General features: G+C 33.3%; 1 protein-coding gene across 5 annotated transcripts in view; it reads left to right on the forward strand.

The window, feature by feature from the left end:
* Positions 1–23,260, forward strand: part of LOC140443479 (ras-GEF domain-containing family member 1B-like) — a 1,395,894-nt gene that overhangs the window by 1,241,931 nt on the left and 130,703 nt on the right. For all 5 annotated transcript variants that reach the window (XM_072534788.1, XM_072534789.1, XM_072534785.1 and 2 more), the window contains one exon: positions 15,196–15,601. In XM_072534788.1, the coding sequence (XP_072390889.1) occupies positions 15,196–15,601 (406 nt within the window). The remainder of the gene's footprint in view (positions 1–15,195; positions 15,602–23,260) is intronic.

Below are 23,260 nucleotides of genomic sequence, written 5' to 3' on the forward strand. Positions count from 1 at the left end.
GTTAGGCAACAATATGCGTGTCGAGTTGCAAAATGACCAATGTGGAGACATATTCTCTAAACAACTCATTGACATTGGTAATGGTAAATTTTCTATAGATCAAAAGATGAACTTATTCAAAAGGTGTTTCCAGATGTTGCTCAAAATTACAGAAACCATGATTGGTCGAGCGAACGGGGTATATTGGCTGCTAAAAACATAGATGTAAATGAATTAAATTTCAAAATTGAGGATATATAAATCAGTTGATTCGGCTACTAACCAAGATGATGTTGTTAACTATCCGCCTGGATTTACCAGGATTGCCACCTCACAATCTTCAATTAAAGATTGGATCGGTAGTTATAATGTTGAGAAATATACCGACGCATCTTTGCAATGGCACACGGTTAGCGATAAAAAAATTATTGAACAACATGATAGAAGCAACTATACTGAAAGGAAAGTATAAAGGAGAAGACGTTTTGCATCCCACGCATCCGAATGATTCCGACTGATGTACCATTTGAATTTAAACGACTACAGTTTCCAGTGCGGCTTGCTTTTGCTATGACCATAAATAAGTCTCAGGGGCAATCATTAGGTGTTTGTGGTATTAATCTAGAAAACCCATGTTTCTCACATGGTCAATTGTATGTTGCCTGATCCCGTGTTGGAAAACCATCAGATTTGTTTGTATATTCACCAGGTAATCAAACAAAAAACATTGTATATCATAAAGCACTACAATAAAAATAAAACAGATTTTTGTTAATAATTATGATTCACTTGATTTACAATAAAGCGATTACTGAAAATACTTATATACGTCTTATTTCACTATTCTTTATTACATCGGTTATATACCCTATGTTAATAATAATAATATATTGTTATGTTTTTATTATTAGTCTAATTTATTGTTTTTATTTAATATTAAAGGTTCTATTTATAACACTTACAAATTTATTAAAGTCTTTATTACTAATTTATCTACATTTATTATAATACGTGCGTTACATTTTAAAACGCGACTCGATGTTCAAAAACTAACTGTTCTTCAAAAATTATCGTGTTTATATATAAAATACAGTTATTCGAGAAGCGAATTTGACCTTCCAGAACTTCTCCGATCGTCGTGGAGCCAAACAGGTCTTTTACCGTAGGGGACTAGATATTTCTGCCGACAGGTATATGATCTGGAAAATACTTGAATGAGAAAGGATATTAGTAATAAATATGTTTACAGTTTTGAGTCATATGACACGTAACATTTATCGTAACATTGCCCCTCTCTTAAAAGACGGTTCCTCCTGGAACCTTGTCGGGACTGGAACTGGAACGGTATGCTGGTATCGGCAACTGGACCCTCTTTTACAACTTCCAGTTGTATAAAAATGACAAGGGGCGGTTTTCTCTCCGCATCAGTAACTATGCGGATTGCAACAGACTAACACCTGGACTTCGTCTTTAAAGATCCTCTTTAAAGATGTCCTCCACCGTACTTCGGATAACCCTCCAATCTAATTGGCGGCACTCTAACTTTGGCATGGCTAACTTTTGCACGTCGGATTCTAGTACGTGCTCTCTCAATTGAAGTAAGGCTTCCCATACATCTCGGTAGGTAGGTTGGTCACGGACAGTGTCTTTTGTTACCAGGTAGAAAAGGTAACGTGATGCATCTTGGAGTTTCAAGGCTTTCCCAGGAGCTGGCACTTGGCATTGAAGTTCTGCAACTCGACCGAACTTTCTTCAAAATACGGATGCAAACCCTGGTGCGTCTTTGATACTGGCCGGGATGGTAAGGGCCAGCGAGTAGTCATCGGGAAGCGCGAGTAGATCTTGCTTTTCTTCAGTGGTAACACCATGTCTTACTTTACCGGTACCTCCATAGGCACCCATGAATTCCTCAAACGTGAGGTCAGACACATCTTGGACTTGGTTTACTTCCACTTCTTCATCTACGTCGTGGTCACCTTCGAAAGACGCCAGCCGGTTATGGTGTACTATCATCGGCTTTCCCCACGGAATGTTGCTTATTCGGTAGATGACATCGTTGATCTTCTCCATAATGAGGTATGGACTTTCCCAAAACTGCTGCAATTTGGGAGAACAACCTTTTCGCTTCTTGGGATTATAGAGCCAGACTTTGTCGTTCTTCTTAAAGCAACCCTTTTCGGCTTGTGTATCGTACCGTTTCTTCATTCGGTCGCTAGCGATCTGAAGATGGGAACGAACCAACTCATGTACATCGTCCATTCTTCTTCGTAATTCGATCACATAATCCTCACCTGCTACATCTTCTCCAGGTCGACACCCAAACTCTAGATCACAGGGTAGTCGCATTTCGCGTCCGAATAGGACTCTGGCTGGTGTCTGGCCTGTTGATTCATTAACAGCAGATCTGTAGGCCATTGTGAAGAACGGATGATATTGGTCCCAGTCTCGCTGATGATCGTGTTATGTATGGTTTTCATGTACGGATATACTTGGCAACGTTGCACTTGGCAAACGGAACCTCAAGTGACAGCGGTGACATTACAACCACACATGACAATAGACTTAGATTATGGACTACATGTGAACTGAAATAATGTTAATTTATACAATACTTATAATGCTTAATAAATTAATATCAAGATGACAGATACTTGTAAAGGCTTAGAACCGTTTAGTTTCCAAGGAAATAATATTTCTCACGAGTGGAAATTTTGGAAGCAAAAGTTCCAGTTTTAACAGCCTCCGGCAAAAGTGAAAAACCAGACCACATAAAAATCGCTATTCTCCTAAATCAGCTGGGAGATGAAGGGCTAAAGATATTCAATACCTTCGAGTATGAAAATGTTGGAGATGATCAGAAGTACAATGTTGTTTTGTGTAAGTTTGATACATACTGCAGCCCTCTTAAGAATTTAATTTATGAACATTTTAAATTCTTTAAAAGAGATCAATTACAAAATGAAAGTATCGATCAGTTTGTAACTGCCTTGAAACAATTAGCATCAACATGTGAGTTTAAATAAAAGGATACTTTAATTTTGGACAGGATTGTTTTGGGTACACAGGATCTACGAATTCAAGAAAAATTATTACAATGTGCTGATTTAAAACTAGCACAAGCTATAGACATCTGTAGGGCTATGGAAAATAGTGCTGTTACTCAACGTGAAATATCCAAAGAAAGTGAAAGTGTTAGTGTTGTGAAGAAAAGAAATGAAGAAAACAGACCTGGATCTACAGGACAATCAAGGTATTGTTCAAAGTATGAGAAGGAGCAGTCTACAAGCCAAAAAGTTACTGACAAAAATACAGGTAACCATTATATTCAGTGTTATAAATGTGGACTTCAGCATATTAGGGGTAAGTGTCCTGCATTTTTCAGGTATTGTTCTTTGTGTAACAAAAAAGGACACTACCGTAAATTTTGTCCTGATAATAACAACAAAGTCCATGAAATCAATGATAACGATAGTAGTTGTAGCAATTCTGACACTGATTTAACTGATGAACAGGTGCTAGTGTGGACTGTTAATGAAATTAATCCGAACTCTTCAGAATGGTTCCAAAAAATCATTATTAATGGTAAAGAGAGTATTTTAAAAGTTGATACTGGAAGTGAAGTCAATATATTGAACAGTAGTGATTTTAAAAATTTAAATATTGATTATAAAATGCTTGAAAATACTAATAGTTCATTATCTAGCTATACTGGATATGTTATTAATGTTGTTGGTAAAATTTATATACCTTGCTCTTTCAAGAACATATTTGAAGATTGTCTGTTCTATATTTTAGATAATGATAAACAAAAATCTCTATTAGGCCTAAAGGCAGCAAGAGACTTTCAAATTGTTTGTGATCAGCCTAGTGTTAGTATGATAGATAATGAAACAAATCATATTATAAATAGTTATAAGAGCATTTTTTCAGGTGTAGGAAAGGTCAACAGGTATTTTAATATAACTTTATCTAGTGATGCAGTGCCATTCATAAGTGGGACATGAAAAATTCCACTGGCTATAAGGAGCCAAGTTAAAGATAAACTTGATGATATGGTACGTAAAAACCTTATTGTACCAGTTAGTGAACCCACAGAATGGCAAAATCCTATTGTAGTTGTTCCGAAAAATAAGGGATCTGATATTAGAATATGTATGGATCCTGTGTATCTAAATAAATATGTTAAAAGAGAAAGGTTTCCAATTCCTACTCAAGATACTTTATTTGCTAAGCTTTCAGGGGCTAATTATTTCACATTATTAGATGCATCATCTGCTTTTCTTCAGTTGCCTTTGAATTATGAAAGTTCACTTTTATGTACTTTTACTACACCTTTTGGTCGTTATAGATATCTGAGATTATCATATGGCCTTACCTGTGCACCTGAAATTTTTCAAAAATATATGTCTGAACTTTTAGATAGTATATCAGGAACAATAACATATTTTGATGATATTTTGGTTTTTGGATGTTCTAAAAATGAACATGATAAGAATTTGAAATGTGTTTTAGAAAAAATTAAACAGAGTGGCTTAACTTTGAATTTAGGAAAATCTAAATTTTGTCAAACAAAAGTGAAATTTTTAGGTCATCAGATTAGTAATATTGGCATTTCACCTGATCATGATAAAACAGAAGCTATTACAAAAATGACACCACCAAGTAATAAAAAAGAATTACAACGTTTTTTGGGAACCATAGTATATCTTGCAAAATTTATACCAAACCTGTCAGAACACACTAGTCCTCTAAGATGTTTACTTTCTAGTAAAAATGAGTGGCATTGGGGACATAATGAATAGGCATGTTTTGATAAACTAAAGAATCTTGTGGCGTCAGCCACTACTTTGCATTATTTTAACCCTGACAAAAAGACCATACTCTCTGTTGATGCCAGCCCATATGGTTTGGGGGCCATGGTCTCGCAAGATGGGTTTCCAATTGAATTTGCATCAGTGTCATTAACTCCAACCCAAAGGAGGTATAACCACATTGAAAAGGAGCTTCTTGGTATAGTGTATGGATGTGAAAGATTTTCATTCTATCTTTATGGCATAGATTTTGAAATATAGACAGACCACAGGCCTCTTTTAGGTTTGTTAAAAAAACCTTTAGATGAAATGTCACCTAGGATCCAAAGACTGGCAATGCAATTAATGAGATATAAATTTTCACTCAAATATGTTCCTGGTAAAAATCTCAAAGTTCCTGACAATTTAAGTAGAGATCCTTTGAATAAAACCATAAATACTAATTTTATAGATGATGAAAATAATTTAAAAGTGTATTCTATTGTAGCAACATCAAAAGAAAATGAAAAAAGATTGCAAAATGCAATTGATACTGACCCATCTTTACAAAAAGTTAAATATTATGTTTTAAATGGGTGGCCTGAGCATAAAAGCTCTGTACCTTCTGAGGTGAAAAAATTCTGGTCTGATAGACATGATATATATTTATTAAAGAATGTATTGTTTTATAAAAAAAGGTTAATTATTCCTGAAGAATTGAAGGGTGAATTTCTTGATGTTATACATGTCTCATCAGGGTGTAGCATCATGTAAGAAGAAGGCTCAAGAAGCAATTTATTATCCGGGATTGATGAAGGATATAGAAAACATTGTTCTGAAGTGTCTGACTTGTCAAATGAGCTATAAGAACAACAATAGGGAGCCATTAAAATCACATGATGTACCTGAAATACCTTGGCAAAAAATTGGTATTGATTTCATGACAGTAGCTTCACAAGATTTTTTAGTTGTGGTTGATTATTTTTCGAAGTTTGCAATTGTTAATAAACTAATGAACAAAACGGCTAGGACTGCCTTGTGAAATATTTTCTGATAATGGTCCTCCATTCAGCTCTCATGAATTTTTAAATTTTGTCCGTATATATAATATTGAAGTAACAACATCAAGTCCACAATATCCTCGTAGCAATGGCATGGTGGAAAGAACAATACAAATAATAAAAAACTTGTTTTTATAATCTGTACAAACTAATAAAGATCCATTTCTAGCTGTATTAGATTATAATACAACTCCAAAACAAAATTTACCTGCTCCTTGTGTGTTGCTAACTGGAAGAAATTTCAGAACCAACTTACCAGTCAGTATGGAATTTCTAAAGCCCAGACATTCTAATAAAAGATATTTTACACAATTGAGAGAAAATCAAAGAAAACAAAAACACTATTATGACAAAGGAACAAATAGGTTACCAGAATTAAAATCAGGACAACAAATTTTACTTCAAGAAAAGAAAAGGAAATGGAACCCTGGAGTGGTTGTGGCAAAGAAAGGATCAAGGGATTACATGGTTAAAGTAAATGATACTGATTATAGACGTAATAGACACTATCTTAGACCTGTACGGTCAGAAGCACAGCAACATGCAAATGCAAATTGTGAGCAAGCATATGTGAAAACTAGTCATGAAAATGATATTGTGACTACTGGAAGGACAAGTATGGGAAATATGAGAACAGTTCTTTGTCCAGGTGTACCTGATGATACAAGAGACTGTAAAACAAATAAGACTATCAAAGATATTGATGTACCTTCAACATCTAATAGAACATCACCCATCAATGACATTAATGTACCTTCTACATCATACAATACTTCACCTGGTTTGAAAACCTCCAGAAGTGGTAGAGTCATTCGCCCTCCTGATAGATTTACCTATTGATATATTTGTGAATTATTGTTATTTATGTACTTATGATATATTATGTGAATTAATTTTTGTTTATTTTGTTTTTATTAAAGGGGACGTGTTATGTATGGTTTTCATGTACGGATATACTTGGCAACGTTGCACTTGGCAAACGGAACCCCAAATGACAGCGGTGACATGACAACCACACATGACAATAGACTTAGGTTATGGACTACATGTGAACTGAAATAATGTTAATTTATACAATACTTATAAAGCTTAATAAATTAATAAAACCTATCGTAAGTAGCTTTATGTTATGTCCAACAGTCTTAAAGAGGTATACATTACAGATCGGACACCATATTTGTCAAATACTTACCAACTGTCCTATTCATCCGTTCTACCATACCAACCGATTGCGGATGATATGCTGTAGTTCTTGTTTTCTTCATGTCTAGTCTATCACATATTCCTTGGAATAGATCTCATTCGAAGTTCCTGCCTTGGTCACTATGGATCTCCAAAGGCACTCCAAATCGGCTGATATATTCTTGGATCAAATTATCTGCAGTGGTGGCGGCTTTCTGGTCTGGAAGTGCGTAAATCTCGACCCACTTAGTAAAGTAATCCATTACTACCAACATGTACTTGCCTCCATTTTCACTTTCTGGAAATGGCCCAACAATGCCCAAAGCTATTCTTTCAAACTGACTTCCAACATTATATTGTCTCATAGGAGCTTTCCTTTTTCGGTAAGGCCCGTTACTCGTAGCACAAATAGTACATTTTTTACACCAGTCTTTTACGTCGTCGGAACTGTTCATCCAATAAAACCGTTCCCGAATTCGCTGAAGGGTTTTCTTTACACCAAAATGCCCTCCTCATTGACTGTCGTGTAACTGACGAAGTACTTCGGCTATTCTGCTCTTTGGGATCACCAACTGTCTTCTCTTCTCTGAACCGTCATCATTTTCCAGGACTCATTTGAGCAAGCTATCTTCCATGATAAATGAGTCCCACTGGACCCAATACGTATTAACTAATGAGCATAGGTTTGATATTTCTTGCCAAGGTGGTCGACGGTTTTCCTCTTTCCATTTTCGAATTTTCTGTACAACTGGATCTCTCTCTTGTTCTTCCCTTATCTTGATAGGCGTCCAGTCGTTGTTGACCATCGTTGTTCTTAGCACTGCTGCTTCCTTGGATTCCGTTTTGTTGTAGTGGGAACAAAACGGACCGGCTAATATTTCCGGCCCGGTGCTCAATCTTGAAATCGTATTCTTGAAGTCGTTCGATACACCTGGCTATCTGACCCTCTGGATTTTTAAACTGCATCAACCACTAAGAGCGGCATGGTCGGTTCGGATTAAAAACTTTCTGTCATAGAGGTATTGATAGAAGTGCTCTACTGATTTACTGCTAGAAGTTCTCTTCTCGTGACGCAATAATTCCGCTCAGGTTTTGAAAGAACTTTACTAAAATATCCGAGGACTCGTTCTTGTCCTCCTTGAATCTGAGACAGCACTCTTCTAATTCCCACATTACTTGCATCTGTATCTAAGATGAACTCTCTCTAATCTAATAAGCAAGAGATGAACTAATCTCTTGCTTCCTCTGTAGATAATCAGATAATCTCTGACTTTACCTTGAAATATCTGGCACTTCTTGGGGTTTAACATCAATTAGGCAGCTTTAAGTCGATTAAAAACATTTTCTAAATTGTTCAGATGATCTTCAGATGTCTCCCCCAAGACGATTATGTCATCTAGATAAACCAGGCATGTTTTCGAAGATAACCCTCTCAGCACATTTTCCATAAGCGTCTCAAATGTCGCAGGAGCATTACAGAGTCCAAATGGCATAACGTTGAATTGCCACAATCCAGATCCTGTGGTGAAGGCTGTCTTCTCTTTATCTACTTAATCGATTTCTACCGGCCAGTATCCAGACTTCAAATCCAAAGTGGAGAACAATTTACTTCCAGCCAATGTGTCCAATGTGTCATCGATCCGTGGCAGAGGATAACATATCTTTCTTGGTAACGTTGTTCAGCAAACGGTAATCCACACAAAACCTCGTCGTTCTGTCTTTCTTTTTAACCAGGACCACCGGAGAGACCCATGGACTCGTAGAAGGTTCTATCACCCCGTCTTTTTTATTTCCTGATCAAATATTTCAGCTTCGTCTCTTTTCGCCTGTGGTAATCGTTGAGCTGTTTGACGAATTGGCTTAGCATTACCAATATCATTTTTATTGTTAACAACGGTAGTTCTTTCCGTCTTTCCTCCTTTCGGTATGATAATATCACGATACCGCCGAAGAAATTCCCTTAATTTCCTTTTCTCCATCTGATGTAGAGATTGTCCAGCAACTGCAACCATTTGGTCGAATTTGTCGTTGGAATTATCGGATCTTGTCGTCTGACGGATTATGGATGTCACAGTACACAAGTTCCTACTTTTGTTTCTTCCTTGATGGTCACTGGGTAGTCATTGACATTGATAAGTCTCACAGGCATTTCTTTAGCCGAAGTCACCAATTCCTTTCCAATTATGATTCCTCGGCCAACCTCGTCGTCATGGTTCCAAGTCTCCATCATAACAGGTGTCCCTTCGTTCACAATTTCCTGTAACCGCGCTACTATGATCCTTTAACTTCTGGCATGACCTTATTCAATCAACTGACATTGATGTCAGTTGCTTTCATAAAGTGCTCGTAGACATACCGTCTCAGGACTTGCAACTTAATGTAGAGTCATATGTCGCCATGTTACCAATCCAATGTCAATTGGTAATTTTTAAAGGGTTTTTGCCCCCATATTTAGTGGCTACATTCATGTATTAACCTGACACTGATGATGGAATATTTATTCCGAAAACGTTTTGTCTATTTAACATAGCCCGACTGGGTTTTTATATACCTTTTTATAAAGGATTTCATTAAAAATTTTTTAATATATGGTATACAGCCAACTACAGGAACTTAGTTTCCTTGTGGATTCTAAATCCAAAAGGGCGGACAGCTGGGTTGGTACAGAGAGCCATAAAACGGGGTCAAATGTACCACTTGCCTGCGCATTTTAGGTCTCGGTAACAATTTTCAAACTGATTTTATTATGATATTTTTATACCGATTGATTTGAAAATTTGTATGCTCACTTCTGTTACTATTCTGAAAAGCGTCAAGTAGAGTTTTACTCAAAATTTTCCAAAAAAATTTCCGTAAATGAAAATTTTCGTAATTTTTTGAGGTAAAATCTAATTTTTAGAATCCTTTCGATTTTCTGTCAGTTATACCATGATTTTTTTCCAAAAATTTTCAAACGATTTTTTCGATAAGAAAAAAAAATTAGAAAAACTTTAAAAATTTCGTCATTTTTCTCACTCTCATTGATGTCATCACATTCATCATCTTCGTCACTTTCACTTTCAATAATATCACATTCATTATCTGCTTCATTTTCAATCACTACTTCTCGAACTGATTCTGGCATCTGAGGTCCACTAAACCATTTGAATTTATATGTTTCATCTTCAAGCTCCCAACCATGTTCTTCAACAATCAATTCTGTTGGTACTTTTTTATGAGCATTTGTCCAAATATTTGAAATATAATGAGCTCGCAGTAGATGTTGGTGTAATTCATCTTGACATGGTGGTAAGCTTGAAGCATCGAAATTTTTTAGTTTTTTTTTAAAGGCTCGTTCACATCATGTAACTTATACTGCCGGTTAAATAGTGAAAGTCTGACATCGTTTACTTTTCTTTTTGGAATTGTTCTCGTCAATCCTGTTCCATATAAGTGACATATGAAAGTTTTTAAGGTTTCAAAAACTTCATTACAATCGAAGTCAGTTTCACTAAGTTGGATAAAAGCATCTTGATACTTATTACATTTAGCGCATGCGTCTAGAATTACTGATCTTAATGGAATGCGCATCATTATTATTTTAATATTTTAAAATAATAATGATGCAAAATTAATGTCCAATCAGAATTTGTAAAATTATAATTAACTAATGAAAAAAAATTCAATCAATTTGAAAGTTAAAAAAAAATATTGAAAATATCTACAAAGTAAATTTCAAAACTTAAAAAATTGATAATTTACTATTAAATTGATTCTTATTAATAATTATTTGTAAAATGTTAAAGGAATTCTACAAATTGAATTTTACCTATTGATAAATAGAAATAATATATTTTGTATTTGATTATTAATGTAATAATAAATCAAATTTTTCTTATATCTGAACAACCATTATTTATGCAATATAAATTTAAAAACCTTTTTATTGTAATAAAAAATAAGTAAAATTACTATTTGTTATACCGAAAATATTCAATAGTTAACATTATAAAATTACTTTAATTTAATAAAATTACTTAACCGGTTTCATAATTTTTATCAATCATCAGATAATTTCAATTGATTATTATATTGAAAATATGTTTTTTTGTTTTTCATTCTAATATCTATTCTAATATTTATTCAATTAAAAATTAATTCGTAAAATATTTATATTTAAGAAAAAATGTGATTTGTAAAGTAAATATGACTTTAGTTTGAAAAAAAAACATTATCATAATATCATTTTAAAACTACAAAAGATTCAGACGATGACGTAGAGTTTTATCAAATGTTTTAGAAAAGTTTTTCTAAATTTTCTTTTTATCGGAAAAATCGTTTCAAAATTTTTGGAAAAAAATCATGGTATAACTTACAGAAAATCGAAAGGATTCTACAAATTAGATTTTACCTCAAAAAATTACGAAAATTTTTATTTACGGAAATTTTTTTGGAAAGTTTTGAGGAAAACTCTACTTGACGCTTTTCAGAATAGTAACAGAAGTTTATCATAATAAAATCAGTTTGAAAATTGTTACCGAGACCTAAAATGCGCAGGCAAGTGATACATTTGACCCCGTTTTATGGCTCTCCGTACCAACCCAGCTGTCCGCCCTTTTGGATTTAGAGTTTTTAGGGGCTAAATAATGAGCCATGAAAATGGCGGACATATTACTTATCGTTAATTTTTCCCCAAAAAATTGCAACTTCACCCCTGTCCGCCACCCCTTATGTATCCACTCTCGCGTCCGCCCTTGGGGATTTCGTCTAGTTATACCAAGATTGTACTCTGGGCAAAATTTCAGCCATATTATCGATCGTTAATTTTTTCGAAAAAAAATGACAACTTCATCCCTGTGTTCGCTCCGTGCGTGACTGACGCGACACCTACTGCCTTCATCTGACAGTTTTGGACCTACCAATTTTCAGGATAAACATATGACATATGTTTGACATTGTTAAATACATGCGAAATTGACAATTATTAATAATTAACTTTTTAATTATATTTTTTTAGTTTATGTACAAAATAAATGTAGTATTAAAACTGGGTTTCTCAAAATTCATCAAAATATATCTTTTCAGCCACAAACGGAAAAGAAAGTGAAAAATCTAGTACTGGCAAATCAAGTTTTTCACGTGAAAGAGCATATATTTAAAAACAGTAATAGTAAAAGTTATAATATAAAAGCTAAAGTCATCAGGCACTCTGCAGTTAGCTTGAAGCCTTATAAAATATCATTTAAGGTAAATTATTTAAATTTTTCATATTTCAATTGCATAAAAATGAAGTTATGTGTTATTTACTTTTTCATATTAATAGCACGGATCCATCTTTTTCTTTTCTCTAATTTATATGTAATCTTTGGGAACCTATAAAAACTACACTTACTATTTTTGCTATTATTAGCACAATTAAATACGCAATATGTATTTGCACACATTTTTGATAAAATTTATGCGTAAAAAGGTAGGGCCAATTTTGTCATATTTCGCCGCTACGCACGCTGGCATCGTTTCAAAGTACCCCTACCATGGTCACGCACGGAGCGAATAGCCACCCCCTGTACCACGAGGGGCGTCCGCCTTTAAGGCAAAGTCTTAACCCAGTTACAATGAATATATTCCAATAGAGAAATGTCATATTACTGATCAGTTCAAAATTTCGGCTCTATCTCTTGGACTATAAGGAAGCGATAAGTGGTTTGACAGCATAATAACTGCTTGTGTAGTCTGGTTTTTTCAGTGATTCTAGGCAACCTATTTGGGTGGAGTTTTGACTTGTTCTTGAATGAGTTCAGAATCCAGCAGTCCGCTGAAGTATTGGATTTTTATAATATAATTATTTGACAACCTTTTGTTGGCCAACTACCTAGAACGAAGTTGAGCATTGATTTCGTATGTTCCGTTTTAAATTCGTTCAATCTGTATATATATATATATATATATATATATATATATATATATATATATATATATATATATATATTATCTGACGTCTCAATCTGTATACTCCTCAGTGTCGAGTGACGGAAGTTCGAACATTTCCCTGTCATCATCAACGTCACTCTACACTGAGGAGTAAGCAGATTAAGACCTCAGTGTAGAGTGACGTTGATGATGACAGGGAAATGTTCGAACTTTATTGTCTTTATTTATTATCAAAGGTTATACATTTATAACACTTACAAGTTTATTAAAGTCTTTATTACAATATTCACTAATTTATTTTTACATTTATATTCGAACTAAAAACTCAACTCCAAAACTAGAACTAACTGTAACTTGAATAAAATGTTCCTCTATATTTATACTAAACAACCGTTATTCTCGAAGCGGCGTTGACCTTCCAGAACTTACTCGGTGGAGCCAAACAGGTCTTTTAGCGTAGGGGACCCGTGGGTCTTCGTACTAGAAATTTCTGCCGGCAGGTATATGATCTGGTAAATACTTGAATGAGAAAGGATATTTACAGTTTAGATATTACGAGTCATTATTTATCGTAACATCACGTAAAGTGCGTGTCTGTCCGCTTATACATATTTCACCCTAATAGGGATCATCAGAGGCAGTTATTCACAGTCGCTCTGAAAGTGAAAATAAATCTTTTCTGTCTTAGAAAGCAACTCTAACATGGCTTCGTATAGACGCAAATAGCGACATCTGATATTAAAATCCGTAAACTAATTTTCAAAACCAAATTCAGATTTTTGCTTTAATCTGTGCCTTCTAAGAATTGCAGGGCAAAACAGACGTTGATAAAGATGTTAATAGAAACATGGGGAATCTAAAAATTACATTCCACGACATGTCTCCTCAACTAAGCCAAAATCCTTAGTGAATTTGGTTTCTAGTACTCGTACAGAGTGTATCGGAATAAAAGGAAAAGACAGTCAAGATTTGATTTTACGTACAGTGCGTCTGTGTATCCGCTTATACGTATTTCACCCTAATAGTGATCATCAGAGACGGATATTCACAGTCGCACTGAAAGTGAAAATAAATATTTTCTGTCTTAGGAAGCAACTCTAACATGGCTTCGTATAGACGCAAATAGCGACATCTGATATTAAAATCCGTAAACTAATTTTCGAAAACTAGAAATCAAATTCGCTAATGATTTTTGCTTAGTTGAGGAGACATGTCGTGCAATGCAATTTTTAGATTCCCCATGTCTCTATTAACATCTTTGTCAACGTCTGTTTTGCCTTGCAATTCTTAGAAGGCACAGATTAAAGCAAAAATCTGAATTTAGTTTCGAAAATTAGTTTACGGATTTTAATTTCAGATGTCACTATTTGCGTCTATACGAGGCCATGTTAGAGTTGCTTCCTAAGGCAGAAAAGATTTATTTTCACTTTCAGAGCGACTGTGAATATCCGTCTCTGATGATCCCTATTAGGGTGAAATACGTATAAGCGGATACACAGACGCCCTGTACGTGAAATTCCGATTTTGAATTTGTATTAGCCCTAGTGTCTGACGAAGCAGAGATACTGAAATGACGTCATAACACTGCATGGATACCGATTCGAACGCGGGAAGTTTCATGTATTTATTTTCCTACGCCATATATTTGGCTTTTCAATTCATCAAATCCATAGCAGCGTTTGCTAAAAGATTTAATCTTCTGCTCATTTCGTATAGCCCAGAGGACAAAAAACGATATTATTCTTAATATTAATAACTTGTTTTCGTGCATGGCCATCGAAGTAGATGGCACCTCTGTACGTAACCACTGAAGTGGTAAATTTTCTGGAGACATTGGTTGGACATTCCGAGTTTGAATTTGTATCAGCCCGAGTGTCTGACGAAGCAGGGATGCTAAAATGACGTCGTAACACTATATTGATAATGATTTGAATATTGGAAGTTTGACGAGAATTTATCCTGTTACACCATATAAGCTGTAAATTTGTAATAATTAATGGTTAGCGTTAATGTATAATAAATTAGCAAATAGTAGTCATAGTATTCTAGTTATGGACTATTTTTGGTTAGTTTTAAAAGTAAAACATATTACATCATACTTTAAGAGTAACGGAAACGATCTTCATATAGAAACATAAGATCATATTTCACAATAACTTATTAACCAATAACACAAATCAGAATTACATTGTTTTTGTGTATACTTCCGATAAACTTTGTCTTGTTATCTGCGAATCTTTTGTTTTAATATGTACATTGCAATTCTATTACAGGGATGAAAGAATGATGGAACACGTTCGTAAGATAACTCAACAATGTTGTGTGATAAACTCAACCCTTCGAGCCAATGTATCCGCCCTTTTGCACAATCTTCATCCCAGACTGACAGCCCTGGAAGCCTATGAAAAGTCGTTGGAAAACCAATGCTCGCACGTCGATGAAAATTTCACCGATATCTCTGAAATTTGCCCAAATCCCGCCATATTAGCTCAACAATTGACCCACGTAGAATTGGAGAGGCTATCGTTCATAGGGCCTGAGGAATTCGTGCAAGCATTTGCCAAGGAAAATCCTAATTTGGAGACTTCTTTTAAAGATATGAAGAAAACGCACAATTTGGAACAATACGTCCAATGGTTTAATAGACTGAGCTATTTTGTAGCAACACAAGTTTGTAAAGTAAGTATCGTTTTTATATTTTTATTAACTATTGTCTCCAGTATTTAAAAGGATAAAAATAATATTGATCATAGATATATTCGAAATTCTTACAAAAATAGTCATTAAATATTTATCTATTTATTTATATCCTTATGGTTTCACTTGGAGTATACCTAGCCGCTAATTTCAGAGAAGTAAATCGATTTTTTTATTGCGAATGGCTTAAACGGTATCAGTACATTAGATGGGCAAATCAAACATCTGCTGACGTCAAGCAGCAGCCGCTTTTTTCATACCTCAATTAGTCCAGTAGAGATAGGTTTTGACCTTGAATGGCAACCTGCCCCAAATTTTATTATTGTAACCTTTAGGGGGGTCAATAATAGTATAAATTTAAAATCGCGACTGAGTTCCGCCGTTGTGTCAGCCTCCATCTTGAGTTTAAAAAAAAACCGTTTTTGCTCAATTTTCATCTTTTTGACAAAAATGAGGAAGATTGAAATTGTTTCAAATGGGATTTCCTACAATTTCTTACAAGTTAATGGAAAACATAGTGGGAGGGGTGGGGGAAAGCATAATTATCGAATTATCTCGTTAATCATTAACTTTATGGCTCGTTCCTGTTTATGGCTTGCTGCTGATGACGGTCACCGTAGCTGCTCGAATAATCGTAGGCTAGGACCACCAGACGGAATCCGATGTTTTCGTCGTGTATTTCATTTGCCACGCGATTACAAAATTCCAGGAGCAGTTATGCATAGTACACATAATACATTTGGCGCGCTCACAAGTGAATCACAGTGAGGTTATTTATTATTGTAAATAAACAAACGTTCTTCTACCGATAAAAGGTGTGTATTATGTTAATTTGTTGATAAATTAACGCATTTTTATATTACCGTATTGAGTCTTTATGATCTACGTAGATAACTAAGTGAATTTTGATATTTTGATTGGTGGTTCCAATAGGTGCCATTAGGTCGGTCAGTAACTAATAGGTATGTTTTGTTACAGAATTCTAAAATGAAAAGACGTCTTGATTTGAATAAAATAACAAGTAATGACGCTTACGCTTTACCAACAGATATCCCATCGGATGGATCTGACGTATCCGATTTTGATGAGAACGAGGATGAAGATATCGACATGACTTTGGAATCAGCGGTTTTAGATGAACAAAACTATATTTCAGACCATGAAGACAGTGATGGTAAAGATGAGGTATCAGTTGTTATTCTTGAAGGGTTAAAATGGACCACGGACCCAAATAATTTCCCAGAAAACGTTGGACCAAATGTTCCTGATACTTTAGAGACTCCCCTTGATTTCTTCCTTCATTTGTTTAGTGAGAACCTGATGAATACACCTGTTTCCCAAACTAATTTATATGTAGTCCAAGAAAATAACAAAAACAACACTCCCACAACAGTTGAAGAAATAAAGTGTTTTGGGAATAAACCTTTTGATGGGTGTGAAAAAATTGCCCAGTTATAAAGATTTCTGGTCTGCAAATTTTGTTATCAGGGATCAATTTATTTCTTCATGTATATCACGTGACAAATTTGGATGGTTGCTTATCCATCTTCACATAAATGACAATTTATTACAACCTAAGAAAGGTAATGGAAATTATGATAAACAAACTTGTAAAAGCTCATTTTATCCCAGCAGCCAACAATCAATAGACGAATCGATGATAAGGTTCAAGGGACGAAGTAGTTTACGCCAATATATGCCGATAAAGCCCATAAAAAGGGGATATAAGGTATGGGTACGTGCTGATCACTCAGGATATGTTTTACAATTCCAAAGATACACCGGAAAAGTAAAAGATGTAAGGGAGCAAAACCTCGGGGCAAGAGTAATAAAAGATCTTACAAGAGATTTAGTTGGAAAAAATTATGCAGTTTATTTCGATAACTATTTTAATTCTGTTGCATTGCAATGCGATACAACTTGATTACAACTTGATAAAAGACAAAATCTACGCATATGGAACAACTAGAAAAGATAGAAACTTAAAACAAATAAAAAATAAAAAATGGGGATTCAAACTGGAGAATGAGTGAAGACGGCGTGCTAGCTTTGCAATGGAGGGATAAAAAACCCATTCATTTTCTAAGCAATTTTCACAAACCTGAAAAAAATGTCACTGTGAATAAGAAAGAAAAGGATGAGACATCAGTAGAAATTAATTTCAAACAATTAGTACAAGATTACGACAAATATATAGGCTTCGTAGATAAGTCTGATATGTTAGTATCTTGCTACAATTTGGATAGAAAATCCAAAAAGTGGTGGCATATAATTTTTTTCCCTTTTGTTGACCAACGTTACTAAACTCATATAATTTTCAAACACTCAACAACTGGTACGTGAATGCCTTTGGAAGAATTTAAAATTGCTGTGGCCATCGGTTTGATTGGAGCAGACCCCAAAATGTCAAAATTTGGAAGGAGAATCATTGACGAACCAAGCACCAGTGATAGGTTCAAAAAACAATTTCCTCTAGAAATAAGAACTGACAAAGCCTCAGCAATAGCACTATGCAATAGACAAAGCAATATGCCTCAGTCTTGAGCCAAAGTACTTTATACATACTGCAGTACCAAGGCAACTCCTCATCGTACAAGATGGCACTGTACTACATCTAAAGTAGGTTTATCTGGAAAAAAATTGTTTTATTCCATTTCACGCTAAATGATTTTTTCGTTTGTGGCCTAGTGGTTCCACATGGTACCAGCTTTTTTTTAATAATTACAAAAATAAAATATAAAACACCTTTTATTTATCTATCTTTTGCCCTAATATGTCCTAAAAACAATTTATCCACCATTTAATAAAACAAAAAAAAAAGTCCGTCCACAAAGGGTTAAATATTGATTTCAGCAAAAAATGAAAGAAATCAAAAGTGTATGAAATAAAAAATATAATTGTCTCCATTTTAAGTACACTCATGTCGTTAACTTAATAATAAACGAGTAAATTCAATAACTATACTATTTTGCCCTAAACTCGGAAAATATAATTCTCTCTAATCTCTCTCATTCTAAAATGTCCGAGATATTGAACAAAACTAATTCCTATATCACCAATCTCTACAAGGTCTTACGCCCGCGCTTTTACCGCGTACATACGACCTGAAATCTTAATTGTAGCAAAAAAAATAAAAGAGACCAAAATTGTATAAAATATAATTCTCTTTATTTTTATTTTTGCCCGTTCATGTCGTTAAGTTAATAATCAACGAGATAATTCAATAATTATACTTTTCTCTCCCCCTTCCACTATTTTCCCCTGTAACTCGGAAAATATCGGCCGCACGAAAATATTTGCAAACAAGAAATTGTATGAAATCACAAAAACAACAATTCAAGTGCGTACCATTTTGTCGAAAAGTTTAAAATCGCCGAGATATTGAACAAAACTAATTTCTCGATCACCAAACTCTGCAAGATCTTACCCTTGCGCTTTTACCGCTTACGTATCACCTGAAATCTTAATTCTAGCAAAAAATTGAGACCAAAATGGTATAAAATATAATTCTCTCCATGTCCGTTCATGTTGTAAAGTTAATAATATATGAGATAATTATATAATAATGCTTCCCCACTTTCCACTATTTTCCCTTTAACTCGGAAATAATCGATCGCACGAAAAAATTTGTTAAAAAGAAATTATAGGAAATCGCATTTGCAACAACTTCAGTATGTGCCATTTTTGTCAAAAAGTTAAAAATGACGGAGATATTGAGCAAAAATATCCTTTTTCATTTAAATTTTTCAAGGTTAGGCCTTGGTTTGGTCTAACCCGATTGGACAAATCTGACTCAAAATACAATCGAAAAATGATCATCGTAGAAGACAGTAGATAAATGTTTTTTTATATTTTTTTAAGAAGATAAAAAAAGTCTTCGTCTTGTAAAGACGAAGACTTTCTTCGTCCTGGACTGCGTTTGCCTGCTATTTTTCCTTGCATAATATTTTGTAGCAATATATATTTTGGACCTCTCATTACATGCCCGAAGTACTTCAGCTTTCTCTTCTTGATAATTTTTATAATCTCTTGCTGAGACGTTCTAGTACTCTGGAGTTTCGAATCTTTTCCACCCAAGAAACTTTTATAATTCTACTATAGCTCCACATTCCGAAAGCCTTAAGGCGATTTAGTTCATTTTTATTCACAGTCTAAGACTCAACAATATAAATTAAGACCGACATCACGTAGCTGCGAAGTAGGTGGATCTGCAATGCCAATTTCTTTTAGAAGGGCCATAGCCCTTGTCCTAGTCCTGACCGATTGCTGATACTATAAATCAATATTTAAAACAGTACGGTCTGCAAGAAAGACTCTAATGAGTATCAATTGTTTCGCCGAACGTTTTCGCCAAAGAGAATTAATTTGGCTTCTTCAGGGCCGAAAGAGAATAAATTATAATTAGGTACCATATATTATCTATTTAAAACATTATTGATCTTACCGTAACTTAGAATTGTAGAGTTAGAATATTAAAAAAACTTTGCTAGTAGCAACATAATGATAGCAAAGTTTTTTAATATTCTGGATGGATTATTTTCCATTCACAACTGAAGACTGTAAAACTGGAATTGAATTTTAAATATTTTGTATTTCTATTTTATAACATTGGAATAAGAATAAATTGTAAATAATGAGTTTTTCGAAAACTTGTTACCTAATATGTATCATATTATCTATTATTTTTGATTGAGTAAAAAAAAATTTTTACCCTTGGTGTGAATTGAACCCCATTCTTCTTATCAATAGACAACGTCTCTAACTATTACGCCAACTCCACATACAACAATTGTTTTCGGACTGATCATACCTATTTAGTTTAGTCAAATATTTCAGTTGAGTTATTTTTATTATTAAATAAACTTAAAGATTTATAATTTAAAATCGCTACTAATTAATGTTTTTTACTATAATATATCTTAATATATTTAATCATTTATTCTAACATCAGAAATTATTAAAATAAAATATTTTCGAGGTCATCCGTATAATTATGACTGAAGTCAAATAGACACGTTTAATAACTAGCCTTATCTCGTACTATCTCACAACTTAATCTGTCTTAATCTGTAAATTATCTTTATTATATCTATTATGAAACACACATATATATCTAACATAACCAATGCAAAATTTAAAATAAACTATCTTTAAATTGAAAATCTTATGAAACTAATTAAATTATATAGACAATGTAAAATTTAAACAAACTATCTTTAAAATTGAAATAATTATGACACCAACTAAATTATATTAACAAAATTTTGTACCTTTCTTTCACTGAATGCCTAAATGAAAATGTTCTCCAAAATAGATTTTAATCACCACTCAATGTCTTCGTTCTCAGCCTCGGTTATCCCGGTTTTTGTGAAATTACTTTTTCCAATTATCAGCTTCCACCAATTAAAAATATTTTCTTCTTAACATCTTAATATATATTCTTCTTTTCAATATACCAATATCCAATCACCAAATATATTATATAATTTTAATTTTCAATTAATACTTCCTTCCATTATCCAATTACCATTTTTACATAACATAATTTTAAATCTTCAATAATATTATCTTTATACTGTTTATTAATCTTCATGAAACTTATTATATTGAACATCTGGACCTTCTGACTATCTTGAACTTACTGAACAATTGACTTTACTAACTAAATGTGTCTATCTTCTAACTAACTTTCTTACTAACTGACTGGCCATCTGACTGAACTGTAACTGATCTGGTAACTGATAACTGATAACTGATTACTGATAACTGATAACTTGAATCCAAATCACCGGGTATTTATATCTTTTTCCATGTTCCAGAATCATCTGGCCAGAAATCATGTTCGATTTGTTCCATCTCCTACATGTCTGAATTTTCTGGAACAGTCCATTTCGCAAACAAAGCCATCTCCGGTGATCTAGAGAATTCCTTACTTTTCTATCGAGAATTTTATCGACATTTAGGCTTTTCAGATCAGAATATAAACTTAAATCAGTGACTATATATAAACTAAACATTTTTAAACTAACATATTATTATAACCCCACTTATATTCGTAAATTCTTATTCAAATGTCATTTAAATGTATAGTTGGTTGTCTATGCACATGGCTCACTTAAATATATTTACAATATTATAATTATAAAAAAAATACTTTTTACACTTATTATATACTAATTTCTTAAAAATAACCTCATATAAATAATTTTTATAAAATTCTCTAGTATATAACTTATTAAAATAACCAAATACTTTCTATATCTAATATTATCTAGTATATAACTTATAAATTATTTTAAATCACTATTTTTCTTTCTCGTATATTCTATATCATTGCAATATATATATATATATATATATATATATATATATATATATCTTAAACCGTGACGTGGCTTGGGGGGAGGTTGGCGTGGGGGCCAGCGTGTGGATTAGCGCGAGGATTGGTGGACTGAGCCACTGTAATTTAAATTTATATAACAGTAAAACACTGAAAACTTTGTTTTCAAAATTTACACAAAATTTATTATATCTTATCACTACAGCTTTTCGACAGAGTGCCTTTCTCAAGGATATTATAATAAATTTTTGAAAACAAAGTTTTCAGTGTTTTATTGTTATATAAAATGAATTTCCATGAAGTAACATTCGAATCCATCACAAATTTAAATTTAGTAAATATAATAAACAATTACTTGATCAAGATAATAAGTGCGATTCGCCTAAAATTATGTATATATTTATTTGAATGTAAAGTTTTGAACTGTGTATATTGTTTAGATCTTCAGAGTTTTCAAGATATTTTACTTATCTACTTGCACGTCATTATTAATGTATCGTCTGTAAAACATAAATCATTTAAAATTTCTACGTTGGTAGATATACTGAGTATTAAATCTGAGAATTATCCTTTAAATACCGCTACACTGTAAAAATTTTTAGAATCCACGAAATACCTTGTAAGTAAGTAAATATCTTGTTTCCTGTCCAAGCATTACTTTGGGGGAATACAAATATACACTGAGGAGAAATAGAATGTTGGAATTCGATACTCATATTGATACTGATATTAAACCTGTTGTTATTACGTCGACAGACAATGAGAGCAAAGATACTGGTGATTTTTTGCATGCAGCTCGAATAATAATTGAAATTTTTGTTCTTGATTAATTTTTTTCAATTCGTTTTCATAAATAAATATGAGCGAAGTATATGTGCCCATTTTTCGACCATCATGTTAGCTTAAAAAAGATGTACTCTGATTGTCTTAAATGAAAACAATGTATCAATTATTGTTTTCTGTCCTTTGCCCTAGTCTTACCCACATGCAAAATGGATCCTCTCCGAAAATAGTGTAAGACCACATGACTGATTTTTATAATAGCTCTATTTTGAGCCGACTATAAGTGTTAATATTTGTAACTGCAAACATTCGGGAACAGCAGGCATTCCAGGTAAGGGTAGATAAGTAAAAAATCTTGAAAACTCGGAAGATCTGAAGAATATACATAGTTCAAAACTTACATTCAAATATATATATATATATATATATATATATATATATATATATATATATATATATATATATTGTTATGATATGTAGGATCGAGAAAAATATTGGTTTGATTAAAATATTTCAAA

The sequence above is a fragment of the Diabrotica undecimpunctata genome, chromosome 6 (assembly GCF_040954645.1).
Source record: "Diabrotica undecimpunctata isolate CICGRU chromosome 6, icDiaUnde3, whole genome shotgun sequence".
NCBI lineage: Eukaryota > Metazoa > Arthropoda > Insecta > Coleoptera > Chrysomelidae > Diabrotica > Diabrotica undecimpunctata.